The sequence below is a fragment of the Toxorhynchites rutilus genome, chromosome 2, assembly GCF_029784135.1.
Source record: "Toxorhynchites rutilus septentrionalis strain SRP chromosome 2, ASM2978413v1, whole genome shotgun sequence".
NCBI lineage: Eukaryota > Metazoa > Arthropoda > Insecta > Diptera > Culicidae > Toxorhynchites > Toxorhynchites rutilus.
This window is the reverse complement of record NC_073745.1, coordinates 117,123,966-117,149,564: the sequence shown is the minus strand read 5'-3', so window position 1 is coordinate 117,149,564 and position 25,599 is coordinate 117,123,966. Positions and strand designations below refer to the sequence as shown.

The 25,599-nt window shown below is 39.1% G+C and overlaps 2 protein-coding genes across 2 annotated transcripts in view; one reads left to right on the top strand and one right to left on the bottom strand.

Annotated features, from left to right (window-relative positions):
• LOC129769294 (Krueppel-like factor 3) overlaps positions 1 to 25,599 on the bottom strand; it is a 419,258-nt gene that overhangs the window by 186,646 nt on the left and 207,013 nt on the right. The window lies entirely within an intron of this gene.
• On the top strand, positions 16,319 to 17,466 carry LOC129769296 (S-phase kinase-associated protein 1-like). The gene is made up of 2 exons (XM_055771444.1): positions 16,319 to 16,567; positions 16,674 to 17,466. Exon 2 carries the CDS (start codon positions 16,763 to 16,765, stop codon positions 17,246 to 17,248), a length of 486 nt encoding a protein of 161 aa, XP_055627419.1. The 5' UTR covers positions 16,319 to 16,567; positions 16,674 to 16,762; the 3' UTR covers positions 17,249 to 17,466.

The following is a 25,599-nucleotide window of genomic DNA, read 5'->3' as shown; positions in this document are numbered from 1 at the left end:
AACTGCAGCACCGAAAGCGATCATGACGTTATGGTTCGCATGCTTATGTATCATTGGGCTCTCGAAGGAATATTGCCAAAGCGCTTTTTGTATATGATATTATTTTATCAAATATCGATTGTCCCGAATTGCTTAAATAATTTTAACATTAGTCGTCGCAATTTGCGTACCCGTAATTACTTGTACCTTCCACCATCTCGAACAATTTACGGCTCCAATGAACCCGTAACCAGTATGTGTCGTGTGTTCAATCTTTGTAGTTCGTGTTTTGATTATCACCTTTCCCGTTCGTCCCTCAAAGCGCTCTATTCTGCTGTTCTTAAGTAGTTATAATTGTTAAAGGTTTAATATTTAGTTATATAGTTTTATTATTAGCTTTATTATTTAATAATCAATGCTCGGTCATTAGGGCAAACATGTTAAACCTGTTGATGTTTGTAAAATAAAATAAAATGAAGTGCTAACCGAAGCAGAGTTCTCTCGTTCGCGTTTGTGTCATGATCCGTAGCATCAAGCGAATGCCACTGGGGGAAGTGACTTTTGCAAGATCATCTTTGTACGAACGAAAATCAGTTATTCAGCGAAACGTTCAATCGGCAAACACTAGTTAGTTAGCATTCGTTCTCTGTTGATGATAACAGATAAGTTGATTTCATTGTTAAATACTGTTCTAATCCCAGCAGTGGAATGATAGGGTCAGTTTAATTTTAGATTGACTACGGATAATAAAGTTTTGTTTATTTGAAATTTTTATACAATCGAAGTATTTATATTTATATTAGTAATCGGTATAAAAAGATCCACTACCAACGTACAACAATACAGTAAGCCATTTCCTTGTTCTGTATTTCTCAGTCTGTTGATAAAATTCTGAGGGTTGAAGCGTTCTTCAGCTGTTTTGAATCCGGTCCCAAAGTATCCTTGGACGTTGCTGAAATTCTTTGCAAGTCAATAACAATGCTTCTAAAATGGAAAGTCTCAATTCATTGATGCAATTGCATAGAAATGCATAGAATAAATGAAATTAATTGAACTAGTTGATAGCACCGAGTGGTTTTAGTGAAAGAAAGTGGGCAACAAATGTAACTTGAACGATAAATCGCGAAAAATCAGGCTATTCGATGTAATGTAGTAATATCGCAGAAATCAGTGAAAATTTCAATAATTAATAAAATTGTGTCTGATTGGAACTCGATTTGTCCATTTTGAACACATTTAGAAATAACTCGAGTTACTGTTCTTCAATTTACGATGTTCGAAGCAGGAATACTATTCCGATCGAACAATTTTTCTGGGAATGTTATTGGAAAATTACCTCTAAAACATATAAATATGCACACCCAGTGAAGGCCCTGGCTGGTGGCGATCACCGCGCATACCGTGCGGTTATCGCAACTACTATCGATGTGCCCTCCCTGGGTCGTCCCCGAAGCGAAGAACTTGCGCATCAGGTCTTCGAAATTTGAAAGTTGCTTCTTCACAGCCCACAGCCCGGGTTAGGACTCTTGAAGTTCCATCGGTGGTGACCCATAGAGGCGATTAAGAGATTGTACCGAGCGCGTCGACGCAATTAAAACGCCCAAATAACGACGATGATGATTAAGATGATGATGATGGCGGAGGTGATGGTGTTGATGATGCAGACTTTGCTGGCAGTGAAGATTTGCGCGTTGAGGATGATCGCAGCTGCCAGGCAGCAGAAGATCGTTCGGTGATTTTAATGCTCCACCAATCGGCACCGTTTATTCTGCGTTACAAGGTCGCATGAAAAAAAGGTACTTTGCGTGTGCGGCAGAGGGTGAGGAAAAAGGCGCGTGGTGTTTTTTTCATGAAACCCGACTTTCATACTATGTAATTTGGGTGAATCGTTCAGTGAGCACCCATCATGGATATTGCGTACAGTGAGAGGATTTTGATGTTGTTGTTTTGAGAAAAGATGGAAAGTCTCGGATTCGGTGACCTTTAGTGACGGTTTCAGATTGACAAAATGTAACTGTATCCGGCAGACTTTCAAATTTGATTTTTATTTCTTCTGTATGCTAATATGCTTAATTATATTCCCATGAAAGTTGCACTTTTTTAATGCTTCGATACTCACTCTTATCGATAGCTGGATGAATAAATTTGGATAATTGTTATTATTAAAACGGATTTCACTACTGCTCATCATTGAAATAGTACTTAAGCTTCATGTTTATTTCTGTTTATTCTCTCTTGTGTGTATCAAAACAAAAAACTGGTTTACGTTAACGATTTGGGGATATGAGCCAGTGGATCATTCAAGCGGCCGATGCCATAATTCGTACAATAACAAAAATAAATATTAATTTCCATTCAACGTCAACTTCCAGAATTCACGTACGTCTTTCATTTCATTGAGAAAGCATCAAGGTAAACGCTACACCGTCGTAAACAGCTAAACCACGAGTGCTCATTTCGAGAATGTTGTCGTTATCGGTACAAATTATGGTCCCTTTAGTTCAAACCACCAGTTAATTAGTGCATGTGGGGCAACAGAAGGAAGCACGTCGATACGCAAGTAGCTCCGGCTTATCGATGTTGATCGCGTTCCGTGGATCAGATAAACAACAACAACTTTGTTGCGCGGTGTGGTTTTGATTGCTGACGGATTATGGTCAACGATGTACTGTTGTAAGATCACAATTTCATGTTTAACTCTGTATTTTCTGTTTCTTTTAGAATTAGAAGGGTTTTTTATTGTAGCTATTTTTTAATACAGTGAACCAACTCTATTCATGTTTCTCTCAAAAATAAAAGTTAACATACACAGTTTAACAAACCTGGATATTTTTATTTATTTCTGAAAAACATTCAGTTTGTCAATCAGAGCTAAATTAAAATAGAATGATTAGTAGAAAGATTGCTTGATTACATTTAATGAGTTTGGTCTTGAATTGAAATTTCGTGATTTATGCAGGGTCCGCCAATTGAATGTGTTAACTAAGGAGTTCGGCCATATGACTACCGGAGAATGTTGTCTCAGACTTTTTTGAATTTGAGGATAGTATCCATTGAATTCAACCTAAATATCACGATCCAGGTCTTCTACGCAATAACGCGCTGAGTCACGAATCACTGACCGAGCGTAAAATGTAGACTCGAAATCACGTCTATGTTCGAAATTATCCACAATCTTCACCTGATTTGGCACTCAGTGACTTTTACCAACAAATTGAGAAAACATTTTAAAAAATTGGGCCATTCGAACGGCTGCAACCGAGTTGTAGGATCCCATTTCTGGATTTAAAATTTGAATTGAAGTATATTGAAGTCACCATGTTTCGGGATGGGAAAAAATCTATATTTTAGGGTTTTAAAAAGCATACAGCATACAGCATACATAAAAACAAATCATACTAGACCAAAACTTATTAGTGATTGTATCTTGGTATTTATGAATAGATTACCATGTAGTATCCTTATCTTCAAATGGTAAAATGGTACTGGTTGTTATTTTTCGTGTATTTCCGAACCTTCCTTGCGTTATGTCTGGGTTCACAATAGCACTTTCCATCTGGGATTATTTGTAATCAAATGGTCCGCTTGTATGTAAAGTAGAATAATAATGCTTATGTAGTAAACATTTACTTCGGAATTTATTTTTAGACAGGAAAAAGATCATTATTCGAGAATACTAAGCATTAATCGATATAAATATCGATATAAATAACATTTACTTGCTCTGCATCTGCTCTGCATCTGCATTTCGACATCTTCATATACGACAAAGCACTGCTCTGCAAGTAAATGTTACATTTAAGCAAAAATAATAATCTGACCGGACCGGAGGTCTGGAAAATACGGTGGGTACGAAAACGTTTACTAGTGATGGGCCTTATTGTGCCCTTAACGTCTTTAGCGATGTGCGCTGGTGCATAAGCTTCTGATATGTTACTACATCGGAATATCTTTATTCTTTAAAACAGTAACGATTCCAAAAATGCAATTGTCAATATTATATGTAGACCTTTACATTCTTGAAATAGTACCTGAAACTATAGAAAACTGTTCAAATCATTGATTCATTCAACTGTTGGGTTAGGGAATAAGTTTATAGCGCTTTTATATTAGGGTGAATGATCTTGGCTTGTCCGATTTTGATTGTTTTCACGCAACTAGTAAATGCAAATCGATTTTTCTTTATTAAAACCACATATGATCAAGACGAGTTTAAGTTTGTTGAAAAGCCCCAAGTCTCTAGTTGCTAATACTACCATAAGGCGTTGAAATTATTCAAATTTGTATGTTTTTAACGATTTTACTTTTTTCGAAGAGAAATTATGATCATAGTTGGTCCGGTTTTAGAAATCACCATTTCGAATTTTCAAGTAGATATTGCATTTCTCACTGCTTGAGTTTACTGTCATCATAATCATCCATTCATAATTTAGGCTTTCTTCAGAATATTGCTTTTTCTTGGGCATTAAAAGTGTTCACCACAACACACTCAACACAGAGAAACTTCATTTCTGCTATACGCGAAGAACATCATAAACAAAATCCTTTAAAACATGTTAATCCGTAAAAATATGCTACAAAACTACTGTAAATCATGAAAAATTCATTTTTATTCATATGTTTTGAAACATTTGAATACCTGATTTGACACAGGTGTGCTGACCTAGAGCATTCAAACAAGTGGGCAAACCATGATTATATTTTCGACTGGACAAACCAAAATCATTCACCTTACTTTTATTTTACTACGATATGTTTGCTGTTTGGCAAAGGGTAAGTATTCGTTCGAACTCTTTCTGCTCTATAAAACTAAGTTAATTGAATTTTTGAATTATTTATTTTTTTTATAGGTTTAAAGCAGGGTGTCTCAAAGTGGTCGATATCGACACCCTGGGGCCGATTTCGGTTTCACAGGGGTCGACACAGACGAAAATGTATTTTGGGGGTCGACAAGGTCTGAAAATCGGCCCCTATAAAATAACAAAAGTTCTTATTTGAAATATTTAAGATGCTGCATAAGTTGTGTTAAGAGGACCACCCTGTTATAGGAATGACTAATATTTTAGTAGAAAGTATTATTGCTGTACATTTTAAAAACTCAACAAGACGATGAGCGTGCGCAAGATGAAAAGAAAAAAAGTACAAAAAGTAAATGATGAAAAATTCGGCCATTAAAAAAACGTGAACAGATTCGCGCAAGATAATGTGTTTGAGCGCAAAAATCCTTCAGGCACGTTTTAAACTTCTCTGTATTTTTAGCATATACGCGATTGAACACAAAAGATGTCATCATCAAATTCATGTCCAAACTTGCTCCTGATATTATACTGTATGACAAGCTTGCCCTTAGATTGCAAGCGCATTTTCGTTCTAAAATACGTTGGAGCTTGAATGATAATACACTCATCCTCTAATTTAATTCAAAAGATTACAAGTGTTTTTTTTAAAATTATTTCAGGAAACTTGATGTGGGTCAAAAAGAGTGAAAAATGTTATTCAATTTATTATAGACCAACATATTTTCTCTCCAGCTGGACGAGTCTACATTACCCAACAATGAAGCTCTGTTGTTCGGGTATGTTCGATATATTAACACTTTGGCGTCCGGAGACACCACAGTGGTTACGGGCACATAGTATCTCAGAGCCGGCGACAGCACTTTAGTATCGTTTGCATTCTGTTGGGGTTTGGTTTAGGTAACAATAACTTACACACGCCCAACAAGATTTATATTTTCATAAATAGGGAAGGTGGGGAAATACGGACATATTAAGAAGAACTTCAATTATGTCTATAGAAACTCATGTTTCTCCAAACTTGAATGCAGTTTCTTGCATTTCAATAAACTGTTTTTCGAATTAATCGACCGAATGTTATTCAATGTTTTTACTAAAATAAAAACAGACCGAAAAGAAGATTTTTTTTCGATGATTACCCACATGAACATATAGTGGGGGAAATTTGGACAGGTTCGTAATATTTACGTATGTATATCATCGAAACGTCGTGAAGGTTGGTGAACAGGGTTAAGAACTTTCCCGATAATTACAAGAACGGAATGTGACAAGTCAAGTAATCCGAATTATCGCTGCCGGCGCCAAGCGAATATTTTTTTTACGAATCGTGCGGACGTCAAAGTGTTAAAGATGAAAATATGTGGCAAAAACTGATTTTTGCTACATATATGGAGACTGATACAAGAAGAGAATCGATCTTTCAGGCTGTGGACCGTTTTTTTTTGTTAACAACAATGCTATTCCATGGTGACTAATGGTGCACCATCTATGGTTGGTCTTCATCGTGGTTTTACAGCTTACTCAAAGTTACAGCTGCGTGAGGTAACTTGTTTTGGAACTGGATTAACTGCGTGATTCACAGTCTTTCACAATCTTTACAACTTACAATCGGTTACATCCAAACGCTGGAGTTCGCTAACCACCAAGAGGCTCTTTTTGCTCAGCGAGATTGAAATGCCCATTTAGCATTTCAGCTGTAACAGGACCGAATTTATCGTGTACATTTTTTATCATGTTTGTATATTACACATTAGCCATTTTCAGGAGTAAGATTATTCCTATCTTATCGATTACACATTTAATCTGTTACACAGTAGCCGTTTAGGCGTTAGAGTATTCCTATTCTATCGATGCACAACACATGTCGTCTTTTTTCGGAGTAAGATTATTCCTATTGTTGGAATATTCACACATGATGATTCTTGCGTGAACATAGTAGCTAGAATAACACACAAAGATGGTCAGTTGAGGGTGCTGAGTTATGAGCTCATGATTGTTCTCTTAGTAGCAGACAAGCAACCAATTAGGCTACAATTAGGCTGCAGGTTGACGACTTCAACTTGAACAATATCAAGAATATCGGCCTTTCTCACAAAACTTCAAAAACAAAATTTGACCAGAAAGGAACATTCACAGTTTTCGCATTTGCCAAAATCAACACAGAACTTCAAGACCATATCATATTATCATATGTCACTCACTCTGATGCATTACACCATGATTTTACTGAGATGTTTTTACTGAGATGTTTTTACTGAGATGTTTTAGGATCTCCAAATTTTTAAATTCCTCAATGGATAATAATTTCGTACTATATCACAGCCAGAGATCCCAACCTTCCTGATTTTTCAGGATTTCCCAGACTTTTGGGCACGCTCCCTGATATCCTGACAAACAATCATTTTTCCCTGATTTTTATTAAATGATCCTGATTTTTCCTGATTTTTCACTTTTTGCTAAATCAGAAAAAAAATCCACATAAATATACTAGGAGTTTTGCTGGTTGTGTATGATAACTGTCATAATAGTCTACATTAATAAGCTTTCCGGTCCGCGCTTATATAATGTTTACTCTTTCTTTCGATTATACTCTATCTGTTCGCATTTTCTAAGGTACAGTGTCGACATTTTTTATATTTTGAAGTTAACGTGAAATAAATATAATCTATAAGAATCATATACCCGAAGGTTCTCGCAATTCAATCTCAATAAAACGAAGATTAGAAACAGAATAGGAACGGAAACGATGAAAGGAATATTAGCGACCAACATTATGTACAGTTAAATAAAAACGATACAGGTTTCATTACATTTTCGCAGCAAATAACATCCAAGTATAACAATCGATGTAAGCATCTTTTTTTATTAAACTGTAATTATTATTAAAAAGTGTTTTATTTCTTGAAGAATATATATTAAATTGTTTGTTTGTACGACAAATGAATTAGCAGGTTAACTACATATGTTTAAAATCTCCGTTCATATGCATCAGTTGAAACATGGTTACGTAGATCGTTACGACTTGTGCGTTTCATCTATGCGTCGATTTTTTTTAAAGCAAATTGTGGCGGGTGATGAAAACGGGTCATTTGAAACAATCCGACTGACCCGGTCTTCACCTGAAAAAAAATTATGATTTGGTTCAGGTGGTATTGGAGAGGAATTCTGTATTGTGAGCTTCTACCAAGCAGCCAATCGATACATTCCCACAAAAACTGCTCGCAACTGGACAAATTAGCTTCCATAGTTAGTTAATGTTTAGAAATGTTAGGCTACCTGAAAGATTTCAGAACTTCCTGAATTGATTGCAAAACAACACTGTGCATATAAAATTAAATAGATAATACTTTTGTTTTCTCAATAATGGGTACGAACTTTCCGGACAACCCAATATGAGCTATCCTGATTTTCCCTGATTTTTTTTTCATTCTCCCTGATTTTTCAAAAAAAATAGTTGGCAACCCTGGTCACAGCCATGAAACGAGCCAAGGTGATAATGCAAGAAAAGTTGATTATCATCAGCACAGATGAGGAGCTCAAGCAGGAGTACAACCAATGTTGTCATAAGTTCTGGTTACAACGCAATATTGAAGCACAGTATCCTGCGTTATGGGACATCGCAGAAAAATATCTTCTAGTTTTTTTTATCATACTTTGTCGAAAAAGGCTTCAGTGTGGTTACAAACAACCCGAAACCGAATGAACCATTTGAAAATCAACGAACGCGGAGATTTAAAGCTTTAACTAACCAATATTGAACCGTATTTTGATATTTTGGTTGGTTTGCGAACTGAATGTTTTTATAGTTTTTCGAGAAATTTGTATTACTAATTATTAAATACATGAATACATGAATGAATACATGACATGAATTAAAAAAAAAATACTAAATTCTTTGTCTATTTATTTGGTTGAGTAAGATTTTTTTTATATTATAGTGACTTTCTACACTTTTGGCTGGTTTGTCATATTACTTTTATTTTTTGGAAGAATGTCGGGAGTGAGAATTGAGCTCGTGACCTTTTGTGTTACCACTACGCCAGATCGCCTCCATGAGAAAATGTCAAGTTTACTCATTTGACTAACTGCAATGTTTTTAAAGTGATAATTATTCAGATAGAAAATAAATAATGATAGTATTCTCAAAGAAATTTGGCTATAGTCTGAGGCATGACTTCTTTCTGGGAAAGGAGTCCCTCGCCCAAAATAGTTTGAGAACCCCCGGTTTAAAGTCTTAGAATTGGAATAACCAGGAGGCAAAAATCAACATTTTCGACACCGGCTCTTATTTGATAGATTTTAAAGATAGATTTTAAACATTAATATCTCTTTATTTAATATATAGATTTTGATTCCAAACACACGAATTAATCAAATGTGTTAAATTTAAATTTCAAATATCTTGAAAACTAAACGCATCAAGGGTTTAGGGTACCTCGTTAAATGTTAAACACTTTCAAAATGTTAAACAGTCTGAAAAATTATAGCTATGAATCAATTTAAGTTATTGTTTTCCGAACACTATCATCAAGAACATCTGCATTTGATAGTTACATACGTTATGTTACATTATAGTTATTGATACATTTACAAACCCTTACATTTGAAAAATCCGATTGAAAATATTGTGTAATCGATGATCATTTGGCACTGTAATTTTTAAAGATGAAATTCATAATGAAAATAGGTGTGAATTTTTTACCGTCACTATTTTTTTACAACGCCTGATAAAATGTTTTTAACCGTTCTTCAATCATTCGGGATCCTGATACACTCAAAAATTTCATGAATAACAAAAATTTTCAGACGTTGTTATTTTTCAGTTCAAAATCTATTTGTCGAACATAACCTAAAACTGTCTTAACCATTAGAAGAGAAGCCAGAAACTTTGCAAGCCCATGATATAACGTTTTTGTCCTAAAATGTGCAAGCGTAAATAAAACTGCAGTTGAAACTCAATTATGTTGGTGTTTTCTAGTGTGCAAATAGCAGAAGTATTTTTTTTTTTTATAATTTTGAAAATGAATGGTTTCTGAGAAACATTTTTCTGCATAAAATTTATGCTGAATGCAAACGTTCTTAAGTTGTTCTTGAGTCAAAAATAACTATCTCTCCAATCGCGAAAAATGTTTTCTAAGCCAAAGGCGTGTGCAACGTTTTTTTCGAATCAAAAATCGTTTACATTTTCGTTGAAATTTCCTTTAGTGAAAATGTTTGCTAAAGATAACAATTTTTGGAGTCTCTTCCGCCAATTGGTCGCATCGATGAAAAGTTGGTTGTTCCCGCTAAATAAGATTATTGTAGAATTGAATGCTGATTTCAAAAGTACTACGTTTTAAAATTATTATGAACCATTATTTGTTATGTTTTATTTCATTGCTTAGCATTATTTCATCAATGTTTTCTTATCAAAACAATGACTGTACGGACCTGACACCTGACATAGTATATATTGCCCAGTAGCCTTCCATAAATTCCCAAAGTGCCCCGTAGTTGAGCCCCAGTCAGCGATCGTGGTTAAAAATGAAAAACATTACTATCCCTTGTGTCTGCTGGCAGTCTGGCGGTCACACCAGCCGGAAGAGACGGACAACATTCTCTTTCAAGAACTCGAAACCCGACCCGAGTTGTGGCCGCTGTCGGAACGTGGGCACAGCCGGAGTCAGATTGCCTGGTAAAAGTAGCATTACTTTCAAATCGATCTGACAGGTAAACCGGAGCAACTTTGGGCTGGGCTCGATAGTAGTTCAATATCAATCAGTGCTGCCTACAATCGACCGAGCCGGTACCGATGTAGGTCAAATATATATATTTTATCAACTGCGAAAGGGTTTGCCGGCTTGGGTCAAGGCATATGTCCTATCGAGATATATGACTTGATGGAGGAAATTTTACGAGGCGTCATTAAAACACTGCGAGATGTGAATTATGTCGGGTATTTCAACGAATTGTAGAAGGTTCGTACCACAATATCGATGGTTCCCTATTCCGCGTTTCGTTAATTGATCACAACATTGAGTAAACCTATTATTCACGGTACTCATCCAATAACCGAAGACACCTTGGCGCCCCGCAAAGCTCGCATCGCACTGACTGGTAGCCACTTTGGACGGCATGTCGAAGGTGAAAGTGATTAAAGGCTCCAGACGGTGTGTACACATGTTATGTTATTCTGCTGTTGCTGCTGCTGGTCGTGGTGATGTTGATGATAATAATAATAATAACGTTGGCGAAGATGATGATGATGTTTGGTGATGGCTGTTGAGGTCATAATCAATGTGATTTAGTAATTATCGCCATCACTTGCCACCACTAACAAGTGCTGCTGCTACCGCAGTCGGTCTGCTGGGCAGGGAAGTAACCACGGCCAGGTCAGATTTGGGCCGCAGGTCGGCTTGATTTTTTGAATGTCGAAACAAAGTACAGCCATTATTATCTGCTCTTCTGATTGTTTTTGTTTTTGATGCTTCGAAGCATTACTGAGAGTTGAAAAGATGGCCCATGTGTTGCCTTCTTGGAAACTTTTGTTGTGGAGAGGATAGTCATCTTTGTCAAAATAGGATAACGGTTGAATAACTATCAAGATGTGGGTTGTGTTGATATGACTCCGCCTTCTCTGTGTTTAGAAGAATGAAAGAATACGTCTGCAGCTTCAACATTTTCCCATATTCTAGGTAGTTTACGAATTTCCTACCTGACGACATATTGAACCAAATGTTAATGCTTTCGTATGAAATAAATACTTCCTTAGACCTGATTGAACCATTCGAAATATGTCATAATTTGGAGTAGCTATGTCCGATCAGTATATTGCTGCGTTGAAAAATAAGTTTACTACGCCTATTCACTGATTTTGGTCGATGCTATCGCCAGTGATAAAACTGATCGATTTCGTTCGAGAGTAATCTATTGCGTAAAATAATACAACATTGCTCCGTACATTAGTATAAATGCATATCTGTCGTGGTTCCATGTTATATACTTTCTGAAACAAAACATTGAACAATTGTAAAATAACAAGCCTAAACGAAAATTCGACGTTCTGACCGGTCTTTGTAATTGTTAATACTGTTAATGTTAATACTGAGCCTGAAAATTAGTCCTAAAATTTCATTGCTTCGCTGCTTTGAGAACAGTTTACGCCGCTCAGTGCAAGAAGTTCTGTCCTCCATTCACAATAATCCGTTTAGTGTAACATCAGGTCTGCCTAAACTGGGATGAAGTCGCGATTTTCGATGTAATTTTCTAAATCATTTCTATAACGTTTTTGTTGCTTGAAACCGATTCAAAGGCGATAACTGTGGGTCATATTTATTGAGTCGAGTTCCCAGTGAATATCTCAGATGAAGAAAATGGTAAGAAGGATTCTTTTCTTTCTCAATTTGATATTTTCCGCATCAGCTTACCTTCGGGCAGTATGGCATACCCTTGATCGGATATTCGGATTCGGATTTTGCATATTTTCAATTAGGCAATCTCAAATATGTTTTAAAAAGATAAAATTGTTGGATTGATGGACTTGCTATCAAAGCGGCGAGAAGAATGTTCAGCCCAGAAATTGATGGACAGTGAAGCAACATCGACATCATATCGAATTTCAGCTTCATCTAATTTTAGTGAGAATGTAGATGACATGAATATTTAATTCGACCATGAGTACACCGTCGATGAAGCGAAAACTTTCCTCGATAGAACAGAACAAAATTCGTTGTTCTATATAGCTCTTTACATCATCAAAATAAGTCAGCGGGAAATAACATGTCAGCAGTGTAACAATTGGTAGTCAGCAAAACACAACCTGGATGGTATCAACCATCTCTTTTTTCATATTTACGAGCTAACAACTTTCCCATCTGCATAGTGAATGATGAGACTTTCCATTTCTTCTCAGCAATGCAAATTATATTCCGAAATATCAAATCGCATAAGGGACCTAACGAAGCTAAATTGACAAATGAGTGTTTTGCCGTTCACTTTATTCCATTGTGAAAAAATCACATACATAAACTTGCATGTAATTTCTTCACATTTCTTTTATACTAAATATCGTAATATTCATTAAATTTACTATTTCTAAATTCACTACAAATCCAACGCTATTTATTTTTATTGGCAACACTAAAAAAATCGACTTTGTTTACAAAATTTATCGAAATCAGCCAATCGGAAATCAGAACGACTGACAAAAATTTGGTCCGTAAAAGGCCCCCTATTGTCTGATCTTATCGTAAGTTAAAAGCAGTGTTGCCCCACGTATAGATCTATCGGAAAGGTACATTTTTTTTCGTTATTTTTAGTACAGATTCTGTACGATACAGAGTACAGATTCTCGTCAAAAGGTACAGATTGGTACTGATTTTTCCCGAGCGTGAAATTTCTTACATTCGAACCAAGTAACATTAAGGCACATGATGACTTTTACGCCGCAGTATCGCTTGGAGCGATTTTTTAAAATTTTAATTCATGATAGTACGCAATCTAGATTCAAAAAAACTATGTATAAGCATTATAAAACTCACGAAGGACTTGCAAATGTAAATGTAGTATTTGTAGTTAATAAATGAGTATTTTTTCATGCTAAATTTTTACAACGAGTATTTTCAATGGTACAATTTTTTGGAATTTAGAAGAAAATTGCACTGTTGTTTTGAAAAATAATCCATTTATTACATTTCTGTAATAAATAGTTTTGTAATCGAGCTATGGATATATGTGTATGATATCAGCACTAGGAGGGGATTTTGCCTACTCGCTAGCTATTTCGAGACGTTGATTTCATATCACGGATGGCTTATTTATACAGGGTTTTCCAACTTTAAATTCCGAAAGTAAATTGAAATAAAACACACTTAGAATTCGAATTTCGATGAAACTTTTATTTCAAATTAAAGTTTGGTTTATGCCATTATGTGTGAAATACAACATCATTCAAATGTCCACCTAGGGCTTCCTCGCACACCTTGACCCGGAACAGGTAATTTTCGATGACTTTTCGGCACATATGGGGCGGTATCTCGGTCATAACTTCACGAATGTTGTCTTTCAAATGTTCAAGAGTTTGCGGAGAGTTGGCATAGACACGGTCTTTCGCCTAACCACACAAAAAAAAGTCTAGCGGGTTCAAATCGCATGATCTTGACGGCCAATTGGCATCACCAAAACGCGAAATTATGCATCCCTCAAATTTCGTTCGCAATATGGCCATGTTCGGTCGTGTTGTGTGGCACGTGGCGCCATCCTGCTGAAACCACATGTCATCCGTATCCATATCTTCAATTTGTGGCAAAAAAAATCGGTTAACATGCGACCAGAGTGCTCACCATTCACAGTTACCGTCTCGCCGTCCTCATTTTCAAAGAAATACGGCCCGATGACTCCACCAGACCATAATGCGCACCAAACAGTGACTTTTGGCGGATGCAATGGCCTCTCAACAATCACGTGTGGATTTTCTGAGCCCCATATATGGAAATTTTGGGTGTTCACATAGCCACCGAGCTCGAAATGTGCCTCCTCGCTGAAGAAAATTTGATGCGAAAATCCAGCATTTTGCTGCTGTTGTTCGTTCACCCAATCGACGTATGCCCGACGCATTCCATGGTCACTACGCTCTAATTTTTGTACCAGTTGGACTTTATTTGGATGTAGGTGCAAGTCCAAATGAAAAATTCGCCACAATGATGTGTTTGACTAGCCCAATTTCTGAGCCCGCCGTGGAATCGAAACATTCGGGTCATCCTCCACACTGGCAGCAACAGCAGCAATATTTTCGGCCGAACGCACATTACGATGATGCACAGGTTTCACAATATCCGCTACGGATCCAGTTTGTTCGAATTTACGCACTACATTAGCGATTGTGTGCTCTGTAGGCCGTCCATGATGACCAAAATCCGTCCGTAATGCTCGAAAAACATTTGCCGGTTTTTCATCATTTTTATAGTATAATTTAACAAAATTAACACGTTGTGCGATGCTTAAACGATCCATATTGTAAAATGGCAGACATTCAACTAACGATATGACGCTTTGGTTGACAGCTATGTCAAACGGTTGTCAGCGCAGGGCTGTATACTTTCGGATGCCCGAAATGGAAAACCCTGTACTAAATAAGTGAAAAAGTGGTAGAAACCAATGCATTAATAGCTCATTATTGACGATACGGCCAGGTAGTACAAATGTATGATGAAATGAAAATGTTTCCAATTTTCATCAATTTAAACTGTTACGGATTAGGGAATCGTATTGTATAGTATATCGAACAAATCTTATAAAATCCTAGATTTCCGATTCGATTGGTCTGTAAATCGTCAGAATTTGTTTGTAGCGAAAATAGCCTTTAACGTTGACTTTATTTCATAAAAACCTGACATGTTTTCTGTCTTGGCACCCTTGCTGAAAGACTTAGTCCTGAGTCAATATAAAACTACATTATTCGTAGATCATTTTATATGCGTTCACTTTATAGCGTATCCGATACTTCCCTATTCGCGTTGACGGCATTGCGCTTCGTGTGCCGTCATTGCAAATGATAATGAGTTTTCAAGTGGAAAAAGCACCTTTTAGTATGGAATATGTATTCTATGCCTTAAAGTAACATGTTGGTCGCACGAAAAAACGAAAATTTTGTTTAATAGTTGTAGTGGAAATATCAGGAGATTATCATTTATAGAAAAAGGATTTATAGAAAACATGTTAAGTAAGAGTTAGAAATACACTCTGTCCAACTTCTATAAGACCACCCTGCAACACAAACAGTTAGAATTTCAACAAGACACATTCACACATTGTTGAATGCTTAGAATAAAGTATATTATATTCAAAATTCGTGTTGGAATACCAATACCATTATATTTTGGAAACATTCTTTGTCACAACATACCATGTCACACTGTAAGTTCATGCGAGATTTGACAAAACTCAGACGTCTTCCAATGTGGGATGGTGTAAGATGAGGAGTTTTTACCTTTTAAGCCCTCTTTATGTGAGGGTTTTTCACCAAAATTTGACGAATTGTCACCCGAGCAGTTGAGTAGTTGAAATATTGTTATATTTGTACATGCGATTTTAAGGTATTCGAACCCGTTCTAGCTATTTACCGCTTATCCCGGTCAGAGAGCTTTGATTTACATGAAGCTCTCTCTTTCTTACCGTATTCTTGGGGATTCGCCAAATAATTGAGTACTACTTGATAGAATCGTCCAATCGAATCTGATACCAATATTTTCTTGGTGAAATGCAGTGAGTTGTCTTTCTTCCTTCTCCGTGAGCTTCTTTCTCTTTGGCATTTTCCAGATTTAATTATAAAAACAACTAAAACAACGGAAAATGTAACTGGTCTTATAAAAACTTGACACTTGAAAAATACAAAAACATTCGTTTACGCTCAGTGTTTGCACACACACATATGAAAATCATGCAATGTGTGGTAGTCACCAACACCTGCACACTAGAATATAAATTGAAGCATTGTTTGTTAACAATGACACAAAACAGCAAGATTATCACCTGGTCTCATAGAAGTTGGACAGAGTGTACGTTTTGAAAGTAATCAAATAATTACTTGATGTTATGTCGAGTACATGTCGAGATGGAGTAGAAGTGGTGGAGTGAAGTCAAATTGTATTCAACTAAAACAGTCATTTACTTCAACTAAGAATGAATTGATGAACGTCAGGACCAAAAATGTTGAACCCTGGTCGACACTGTATATTCTACATCGCGGAAAGGTGTACTACCATCGTAAACTTTACACACGTAACACGCGTGTGAAAGCTTTTATGGTTACAGTGGTAAGTTGTGTAGAGTTGCGGTAAATAGGTCACGAATAAAAATTCACCGACAAATACTACCCGCACTCAACTACATAAACCCTAGTTCATTACCAAACCGTTCCAGTTGCTGCGAGGAGTGATATTTGGACACGACTTATTGGCTGATTGAAAATTGCAAAACAATAGATTTTACTTGTTGTGGAAGTGAACATAATGTCCACCATAAAACTGCAATCATCCGATGGCGTGATCTTCGAGACCGACGTTCAGGCCGCAAAATGTTCCGTTACCATCAAAACAATGCTGGAGGAATTTGGTTTGGGTGAATCGGACGAACCGATTCCGCTGCCGAACCTGAGTTCGGGTGTTCTGCAGAAGGTGCTACAGTGGGCAGAGCACCATAAGAACGATCCACCGCTTGTCGAGCGAAGGCGGATAATCGTGCCGATTATCGACGAAATTGACCCCTGGGATGCCGAATTCTTCAATGTGGATCAGGTAATGCTTTACGAACTGATCATGGCGGCCAACTACCTGGAAATTAAGGCTTTGCTGGATACTGGATGTCAGACGGTTGCTAATCTGATCGAAAATAAAAGCCCGGAGGAAATACGCGCAACGTTCAACATAAAGAACGATTTTACATCTGCCGAGCTGGAGGCTATACACCAAGAAAATGAACTTGTCGTCATGAAGTGAGCACTAGCGAAAACGAAGCGTCTTCCAATGGATTAGTTGACATCTCATGCAATACAGTGTCGTCTTAGGTAAAAATATTTGAAGGCTGAACATTTGTAACACTTGACGGAACACATACAATATGTAACAAGAGGCTAAAAAAAGTTTGTAGTTTAACCATAATTATGTGAAAATAAAGTTGAAACGATAAGTTCCATTGACAGAAAACATTACATAGACACTTTTAGTTTATCCACCTTTTGGCTATTCAGTTATTTACGTAGTTTGACTTTGACTGAAAAAAAAGATTCATTGGACGATTCTATTGGATGGGTAGGTTCCAATAATTATTTTCTGAGATTCTAGAAGCATTATTATGTGTAATTAATTAGTGGAAAGTGACTAAACGGATGCAAGTAATTGCGGATGGAATCATAATACTGTTCAATTACCAGTGTTGAGTGTTCAAGACGACTTCCTGTCAGTATTCTAGTTAGGATCGATACTGAATCTATCGTTTCCCTACTAATTTGCTCACACGCATACAAACATACATATAAATACTAAGAATAAACGTCGAAATCCGTTTGATCGAGTCTACCAAACTATGGATTCCTCTTGCTTGCTTACAGTACCCAACCCTCTGTTGGGTTCATAATGACTGTTAATGGGTTTATTGTAGTTTTTATAACAGCACACCTGATTCTCAGAATTGCTTAATCGTAACCATGAGTGATGGCTGATGGTTTGGGGCATAATGCAGTCAGGTATGTGGTGGCTTTTAATCCAATGCATCAAGGGCGGATTTGTGAACACCGTCGGATGAAGCTGCGAAAAACTGAGATTTGGGAATTCAGCTTATTGCTGATTATGATTGGTATAAATGCTTATGCACCTGGATTTGAGGTTTAAAATTGTGGCGTATATTACTTGGTATCGAGCTAAATTCGAACAGCTATACGAATCTTAATTTGATTTCTTTTAACTCTATTCTATATTTTGCTGTAACATTAGTTGTTTATAGCATTGTCTAGGAAGTTTTAATTTCTATAACCGAGGGAGCTGATTCCTGGAAACCGAAAGCTTTAAAAAGAAGCAATTCCAAATGAAATCGACAAATTCCAAATCCGAATGAAATCGACAAATGACAAAACATGAGTATTTTTTATTCGAATGAAAGTATGTATTTCGTTTGGGTTGGAGGAACTATGAGTTTTCCACAGTAATCGGGAATTCTTGACTCAAGTGTAACTATTGAAAGGGCGTATCGATTTTATTAAGAGAAATCTTTGATATTTTATATCTTAAAAACTATGAGTCGTACCGAAATTGTGTCATAGAAAAAGTTATAGAGTATTAAAACGTGAAAAAATATACACTGAGAAAAAAATAGTTCTCTTCTTTTTTCTATTACTAGAAAAAGCTTTAATTTGCAATATCTAAAATATGTATTTTTTAATTCTTTTAAACTTTTTCATATAAACTAGAAGATCGTAAAACTATTTTTGACAAACATTGTGGAACATCGAATTTTAATGAATTTTCGAAACTTCGAACTGTTGTATTTTAACAATCATTTTTAGCCACAATTTATGAATTCTGGTGTGATCAAAAACAATAAAGCTCTTTATCAATCTCCTTCTATATATAGCCATTCTCGAGATATTTGAAAAAAAACATTTCTAATTTAGAAAGAAAGTTTTTGGGATTGCCGTGAAAAAATCATATTTCCTCCAATCCAAACGGAGTACAAACTTTCATTCGAATCAATAATACATGTTTTTAAAATCTGCATTTTTAGGACAACTTCATTTGGAATTGCTCCTTTATAACACGACCAACATATGAATGATAAATGATGCTTCAAGTCGCATTAATAACTTCAATTTATTTATCCTTAATGATAGATACCATCCCTGAAAGTTTATTTTTGATAAACCACATCCTCCTGCTTTTTTCTAGAAACAGTCTCTGCATCGATCGAGTTTCGAACCCTCCGACGGAGCAGTTAAGCATTCTGCATCCAAAACACTCATGGAATGCGCTTCCACAACACTTCTCAACTTTGAATTCCCACCGTACGTACCGTATGTATTCCCGGCCTTTACACGTTGCCCAAAGAGGTATCGCGCTAATTGAATTCAGCGAACCCTTTTAGTCGGGCTAATTGATGAGTTAATCAATCATCACGTCCATTATGGTCGGGTCCTGCGGAGAACCCGAGGTGCCGGGGAAGGTTCATTTTTACCGATGCTCTCTCTCTCTCTCTCACACACACACACACACGCACGAAATCGTTTATGGTAAAAAGCGCTGTAAGGCTTCATCTCCAGTTGGCACATTTTGCGCGAGTCAAACGCGCAAGACGCAGTGCGCGTCGGTTTTACCTTTCACCTCTCTGCAGTCGTTCAAAAAAAAAACAAAAAACTAAATAATAACAATAATAATAACATGCTCCAATAGACGAGAGGTGTGCTCTACTCTAAGCGGCTTGGCTCGGCCAAGTGCAAAGAAAAATCTGTGAAGCGCCGAGTTCTCGGCTTAGCGGTACCCTATGGGCATGGCGGGTTCAAAGGATCCGGTTCAAATTGCGCTAACGCGACCAGACGGACGGATAGACAGCTGCTGCAGTCGGTCGGTCATACGGTTAGATGAATAATTGAAAGAAAATGAAGGTCTCTGGCACCAGTCGATCAGCAAGTACTAGTAGTACACGCAGAGTCCGAAAGCTGCTGCGGCCAATTTAAAACTGGTGAATCAAATTGACCAAAGATGTCGATTGGCAAGTTCGCGTCCACACGTGCGTGATGGCATTGCGCATTCGCCGTGACTGTTGCGGCCAGAGTGCTAAATTTGAACAGTGCGTTTTCAGAATGGAACGGAATACCGGAGATACCATAAGTAGAATTCGAGTTGAGCTGACGACGGGCCCAACAGTCGATTCGCAGTTGATGATTATTCCGATTGAAATGGAATTGAAATTGATTGATTTTCTAGTGACTGGTTATGTTTTCTGATCCAACTACTCGCATAAGGACCCTCTGTTGGGCTGTGAAGCTTTAAGGCTCCCGCTATCATAACGGCGCTGCATTCGTGTGATTTTTAACGTACAAAATGGACTTTTCATTATGAAGAATTAGTGGACATCAACCACATTTCTTCCTACTAGACATTTTCAGTGCTCAAATGTGGCTGAATATATTTTTGTATTTATTCTTTGTATCATCTACAAATAAAATTGTAAATGTAAGATTTACAAGCGCGTCAACATTTTATCATGGGTAGTGAGAATACACTCCAATTTCTACCATTCTGTCGCAGTAGGGGTTCGCCTGCCATTTCAGTTCACTGAAGTTAACACAGAACTTCCAGCTGTTGCAGTGAAAATCAACTATCCCACTCCGGTGACAATAATATCGCTCTACTTGCCGAATCCGAGGATCCTCAGCCTACAGAACGAGTTGATTTGCCATTTTCGCAGTTTCTGTGGTCCAACCCTCTTCCTAGGAGAAAATTCAACGCGCACCACCAGACGTGGGGTAGTTCCAGCGACAACGGGCGTGGAGTTGTCATCACAGAAGCTATAGAGGAGGTGGATCTCGTAGTATTGAATGACGGGTCTCCCCCCTTCATACGAGGCCGCACCGAAACGGCGATAGACTTAAGTTTTTCTAGTCGTAACCTGCTGCCCCGTCTGCTGTGGCGGACACACTCCGATTTGTTAGGTAGTGATCACTATCCGATCATCATCCGAACAGAAGACAAAACTTCACGCTCTCCAGACGACCACGATGGCAATACGACCTAGCGGACTGGACAGGGTACCAGGGTACCAAATGTCGAGAAATTACTAGATAATCTCAACCGGTACCCCTGATCAACAACCATGGGCCAATTCTCAGAAGGCCTCTTCAACACAGCTCTCACCTCCATACCAAGAAACAGCTCTACACCTGGCAGGAGGTCAACCCGGTGGTGGTCCCCCGAAGTGGAAGCAGCCATAAAATCAAGAAGGAAGGCCTTACGTGCGGCCAGGCGACTACCCGCTGAACACCCGGAATAAATTAGAGCAGTGGAAGCCTACCGGACGGCTCGAAATGAATGTAGGGACAAAATAGGTAGCGCGAAAGCTGACAGCTGGCGAGAATTCATCGACGGCATATCCAACGACAACACCTCGACCGAGTTGTGGCGGCGAGTCAATGTTCTCTCTGGAAAAAGGAAATTTCAGGGAATAACCCTGTCCATGGCAAACGGTATGGTTTCCGTGGCCATTTCTTGGGTAGCTAAATGGGCCTCCTCAGCGGGTTTCTAGTTATACCCTTCCAAAAGCGAGTTTACCCACTTTTTTGGTCACAACCATAGAGTCAGCAACACCCCGATCTACATCGATGATAAACGTATTCCAAGACGAAAAACTATACGTATCCTCGGAGTCACCATCGACCGGAAGCTGTCTTTCAACCAACACTGCGACGGTGTCAAGAGGGACTGCCTCAGTCGCATTAACCTTCTCAAATGCATTGCTAGCCGGCACGCTAACGCCAACCGGGACGTAAGAATGAATGTATGTAACGCCATTGTGAACTCTCGCCTCACATACGGACTGGAACTCACCACACTAGGCATCCGGACCCTACTAGATAAATTCGCCCCCACATACCATCGTGCTATTCGAACCACATCCGGTCTCCTTCCGTCCATTTCCGCGGACGCAGCCTGCGTTGAGAGTGGAAATCTCCCATTCCGTTTTTACATCAAAAACACAATTTGCCATCGAGCGATCGGTTCCGCCAACAGGAAAGCAGGGTCGAACAGGGAAGGCTTTCTCCTCGTCGAAGCCAACCGACTTCTCCGTGAAACGATTGATCTGGAGCTCCCACCTATCTCCAAAATCCACAGGTACGGAACCATGGACTGGAATCGAACACCAATGAAAATAGATCCGACAGTGAAAAGCAAACACAAAGCAGGTTCGAACCCCACAGCCATCCGGAAAACCGTCGTGGAGATACTGAGGACTTAGTACGCAAATCACACCGTTCGATACTCGGATGGATCACTCGCGCCAGGGAGAGTCGGGATAGGTATACCGGGCCCCGACACACCAATCAAACCATCCCATTGCCGTGTTAACTGACTCAGCCAGCGTTGTCGCCGCACTGAAGTCGGAGAGGCCGATTCATCCTTGGATACAACAAATATTCGAGGATGCCCGACCGGATATTGCTTTCGTTTGGATCCCGGGCAACTCCGGTATACCCGGGAACGGAAACGCAGACCAACTCGCTGGGTCTGGTCGACTGATGGAGTTCTACACCAAAAGGGTCCCAGCAGATGACATCAAAACATGGACTACCAAAATGCTCAAAGACAGGTGAGCTAAAGAATGGTACACAAACGGACAATACAACTCACGTGAATATTTTCTGCGTAAAATAAAGGCCGATATCAAAAAATGTGAAGTGGTCTCTAGATTGCGAACGGGTCATACAGCCTTCGCTTACAATATGGGTAGAGGGGAATTTAAGAGGCTGTGTAACATATGCCGTGTTCACCAAACAGTGGAACACGTACTTATCCACTGTCCCCAGTACGAAAATCCGGGAACAACTTATGACATCTCTGGAAGCATCAGGGGCGCCTTTGGAGACGATGTCACGACAATCACCAAAGTGCCCATATTCATGTAGGACATCGGACTGTATAACAAAATATAACCAAGGAACAGTAACGACAAGGAGAAACCACCACTGACCAGCAAATCGAAAACGGAAACCAGACAAATGAACTTAACAACGAAACCATTGAAGACAAGGCAACCCACATGGACACGGACATGGAATCAATAACAACTGACTCACCAAGCATAAACCAAGCACGGACAAGGGCAATAAAAGCTGAATCCGAATAAACAAAACAAGGAAATCTAGGACTCGAAGTCCCCAACACTTGGGCGGCTCCCTGAGCCCTCATGCGTAGGGTTTTTTTTTTTTTTTTTTTTTTTATAGAGGTGAGGAACGCTCTTCCAGCCTTATCTGGGAAGGGATAACCCAAACGTCGAGTGGGGATCGCACCCACAAAAACCAAGCCCTCTACTCGTAGCCTCATTCCCCCCGGGACCACATCTAGGCGACTACTTCAGGGGGCGGCTGTGCTCATGCACTTCACGAGTTTTCAACGCTAACTAGCGTTGATCCTTCCCTTTTTCTCTATACATCTCATTTACGTTTCCGTTGTACTCCGCCACGCACATCTGCTGCACAGGCTTCCTTTTACCCGTCGAGACGTGTACCGATTAGGAATTGCCCTCCAACTTGACGCGCAACCCGTCACAGTCACCCTCGCGGGGTTTCTCACCTGTCGAGACGTGAACCGATTAGGAAGCGCCCTCCATCTTGACGCGCGCCCCGTCACAGCCACCCTCGCAGGATTTCTCTTCCCAACGGAGCGCCGATTAGGCAGTGCCCTCCAACATAACGCGCACTCCGTCACAGCAACTCTCGTGGGGTACCCGCCGATTTGATGATGCTCTCCTAGGCTCTCGCTCCGCCGAAACGATCCTCGCAATGTTCCTCTCTCCATCCACCAACAGGCATTGCCAGCATTTTCTTGACCCTGCTCTCCAGATTCCGCTTACCCGTCGAGACGTGTACCGATTGGGAATTGCCCTCCAGCTTGACGCGCAATCCGTCACAGTCACCCTCGCGGGGTTTCTCACCTGTCGAGACGTGAACCGATTAGGAAGCGCCCTCCAACTTGACGCGCGCCCCGTCACAGCCACCCTCGCAGGATTTCTCTTCCCAACGGAGCGCCGATTAGGCAGTGCCCTCCAACATAACGCGCACTCCGTCACAACGACTCTCGTGGGGTACTACACTTTGCAACAGCCCTCGCATTTGTTCCTCTTCTATGGTCAGGGGTTATTACTACGCTGGTCGGCCCTCCACTTCCGCTGTAGCTCGGACATGATGTGTATGATTACACTGTTCACAGCGTTCCAGGTGCCCTCATCGCGACACATTTTCTCTACTATGTTCCCGGCATGAAGGGCAGGCAGCCCCTCACGTCTTGCGGTGAACCTGGGACACACAAATACCACGTGTTCAGGTGTTTCCTCCACATCTTCACACTCCGGACAGAGTGGCGACGTTGCGTGCCCGAACCGGTGCAAATATTGCCTGAAGCAGCCATGTCCAGACAGGAACTGTGTCAGATGAAAATTCACCTCCCCGTGCTTCCTGTTCAGCCAGGTCGATAGTACCGGTATGAGCCCATACGTCCACCTGCCTTTCTCCGCCGTGTCCCATTCCTGCTGCCACTTCAAGAGTGATTCTACTCTCGCTGCGTAGGGTGTAATAATACAAAGGGACCATATTCCCCGCCACTTGGATGAGCTCCTTAAAGATTCTTCCTCGTACTTCACAGAGACCAGCCTACGGCTGAAAGTCTCTTAAATAAAGACAAAAAAACATTTTATCATAATCACACATAAATTCAATAGTGAATTGCAGATAATAAAATTGTTTTTTTGGAATTGGAGCTGTTCTTATGTTGAACAGAAAACAAAGCTTTGTACGTATAACTCATCATCACAAAACTTCAGACGAATCATCACACTTGAGCTGTGTTTGTTTCGCTGTGTTCGTTTTCGGGGTAACATAAATAAATATATTCTCAAAATTGTTAAAAAATTCTGGGCAAAACATCGTATTTCGGCACACTAGCTTATTTGTCAAACTCTTTTGACCTATCTGTTCAGCTGAGGGACATGTTTATTCAATTAGAATTTATTTCTTGAATGAAGAATTATAGGGGGTTGCATCCTAGACACGACGGCTTAGGACGTGTGTGCCGGAAGGCTGCTCGATAGGGTGTCGAGTTGTTTTTGTAACATTTTTATGCTTTAGGGTAAATTTGTTTTTTTTTGTATTTTCCGAAAACAGTCCATTTTCTTTAATGCAAGCGTTACAAACTTGTCCATATTACCCGCATTGAATTTCAGTAAAAAAACATTGAAAAACATTATTTTATCTATTCCGATAGCTTAAGCTCAATATAACTTATACAAGCAATAAAACCTATAGAACATTCTTATGAGAATGAGATAGCTGTTGGGTTTTACAGGATTACCTTATCTTGGACCCCTAAAGACTGCACGCTGAGACAACTTGCAGACGATGGAGTTATTTCCATCACGGGTACTAATCTTGTCGTTCTGTAAAAGTCGTTGCAAGATACCCTGAACAGTCTGTTCACGTGGACCCTCAGGCTAGGTCAATTCCAGCTTCACCTATTCGTCAGAACGATCATGCACTATAAGTTTTTCAAATACCTGGGTGTATATTTTCATTCTGAATGTACCTGGGGAA

Coding starts and splice junctions, on each gene's coding strand:
- LOC129769296 (XM_055771444.1), top strand. CDS start 16,763: ATGTCCACCATAAAACTGCAATCATCCGATGGCGTGATCTTCGAGACC.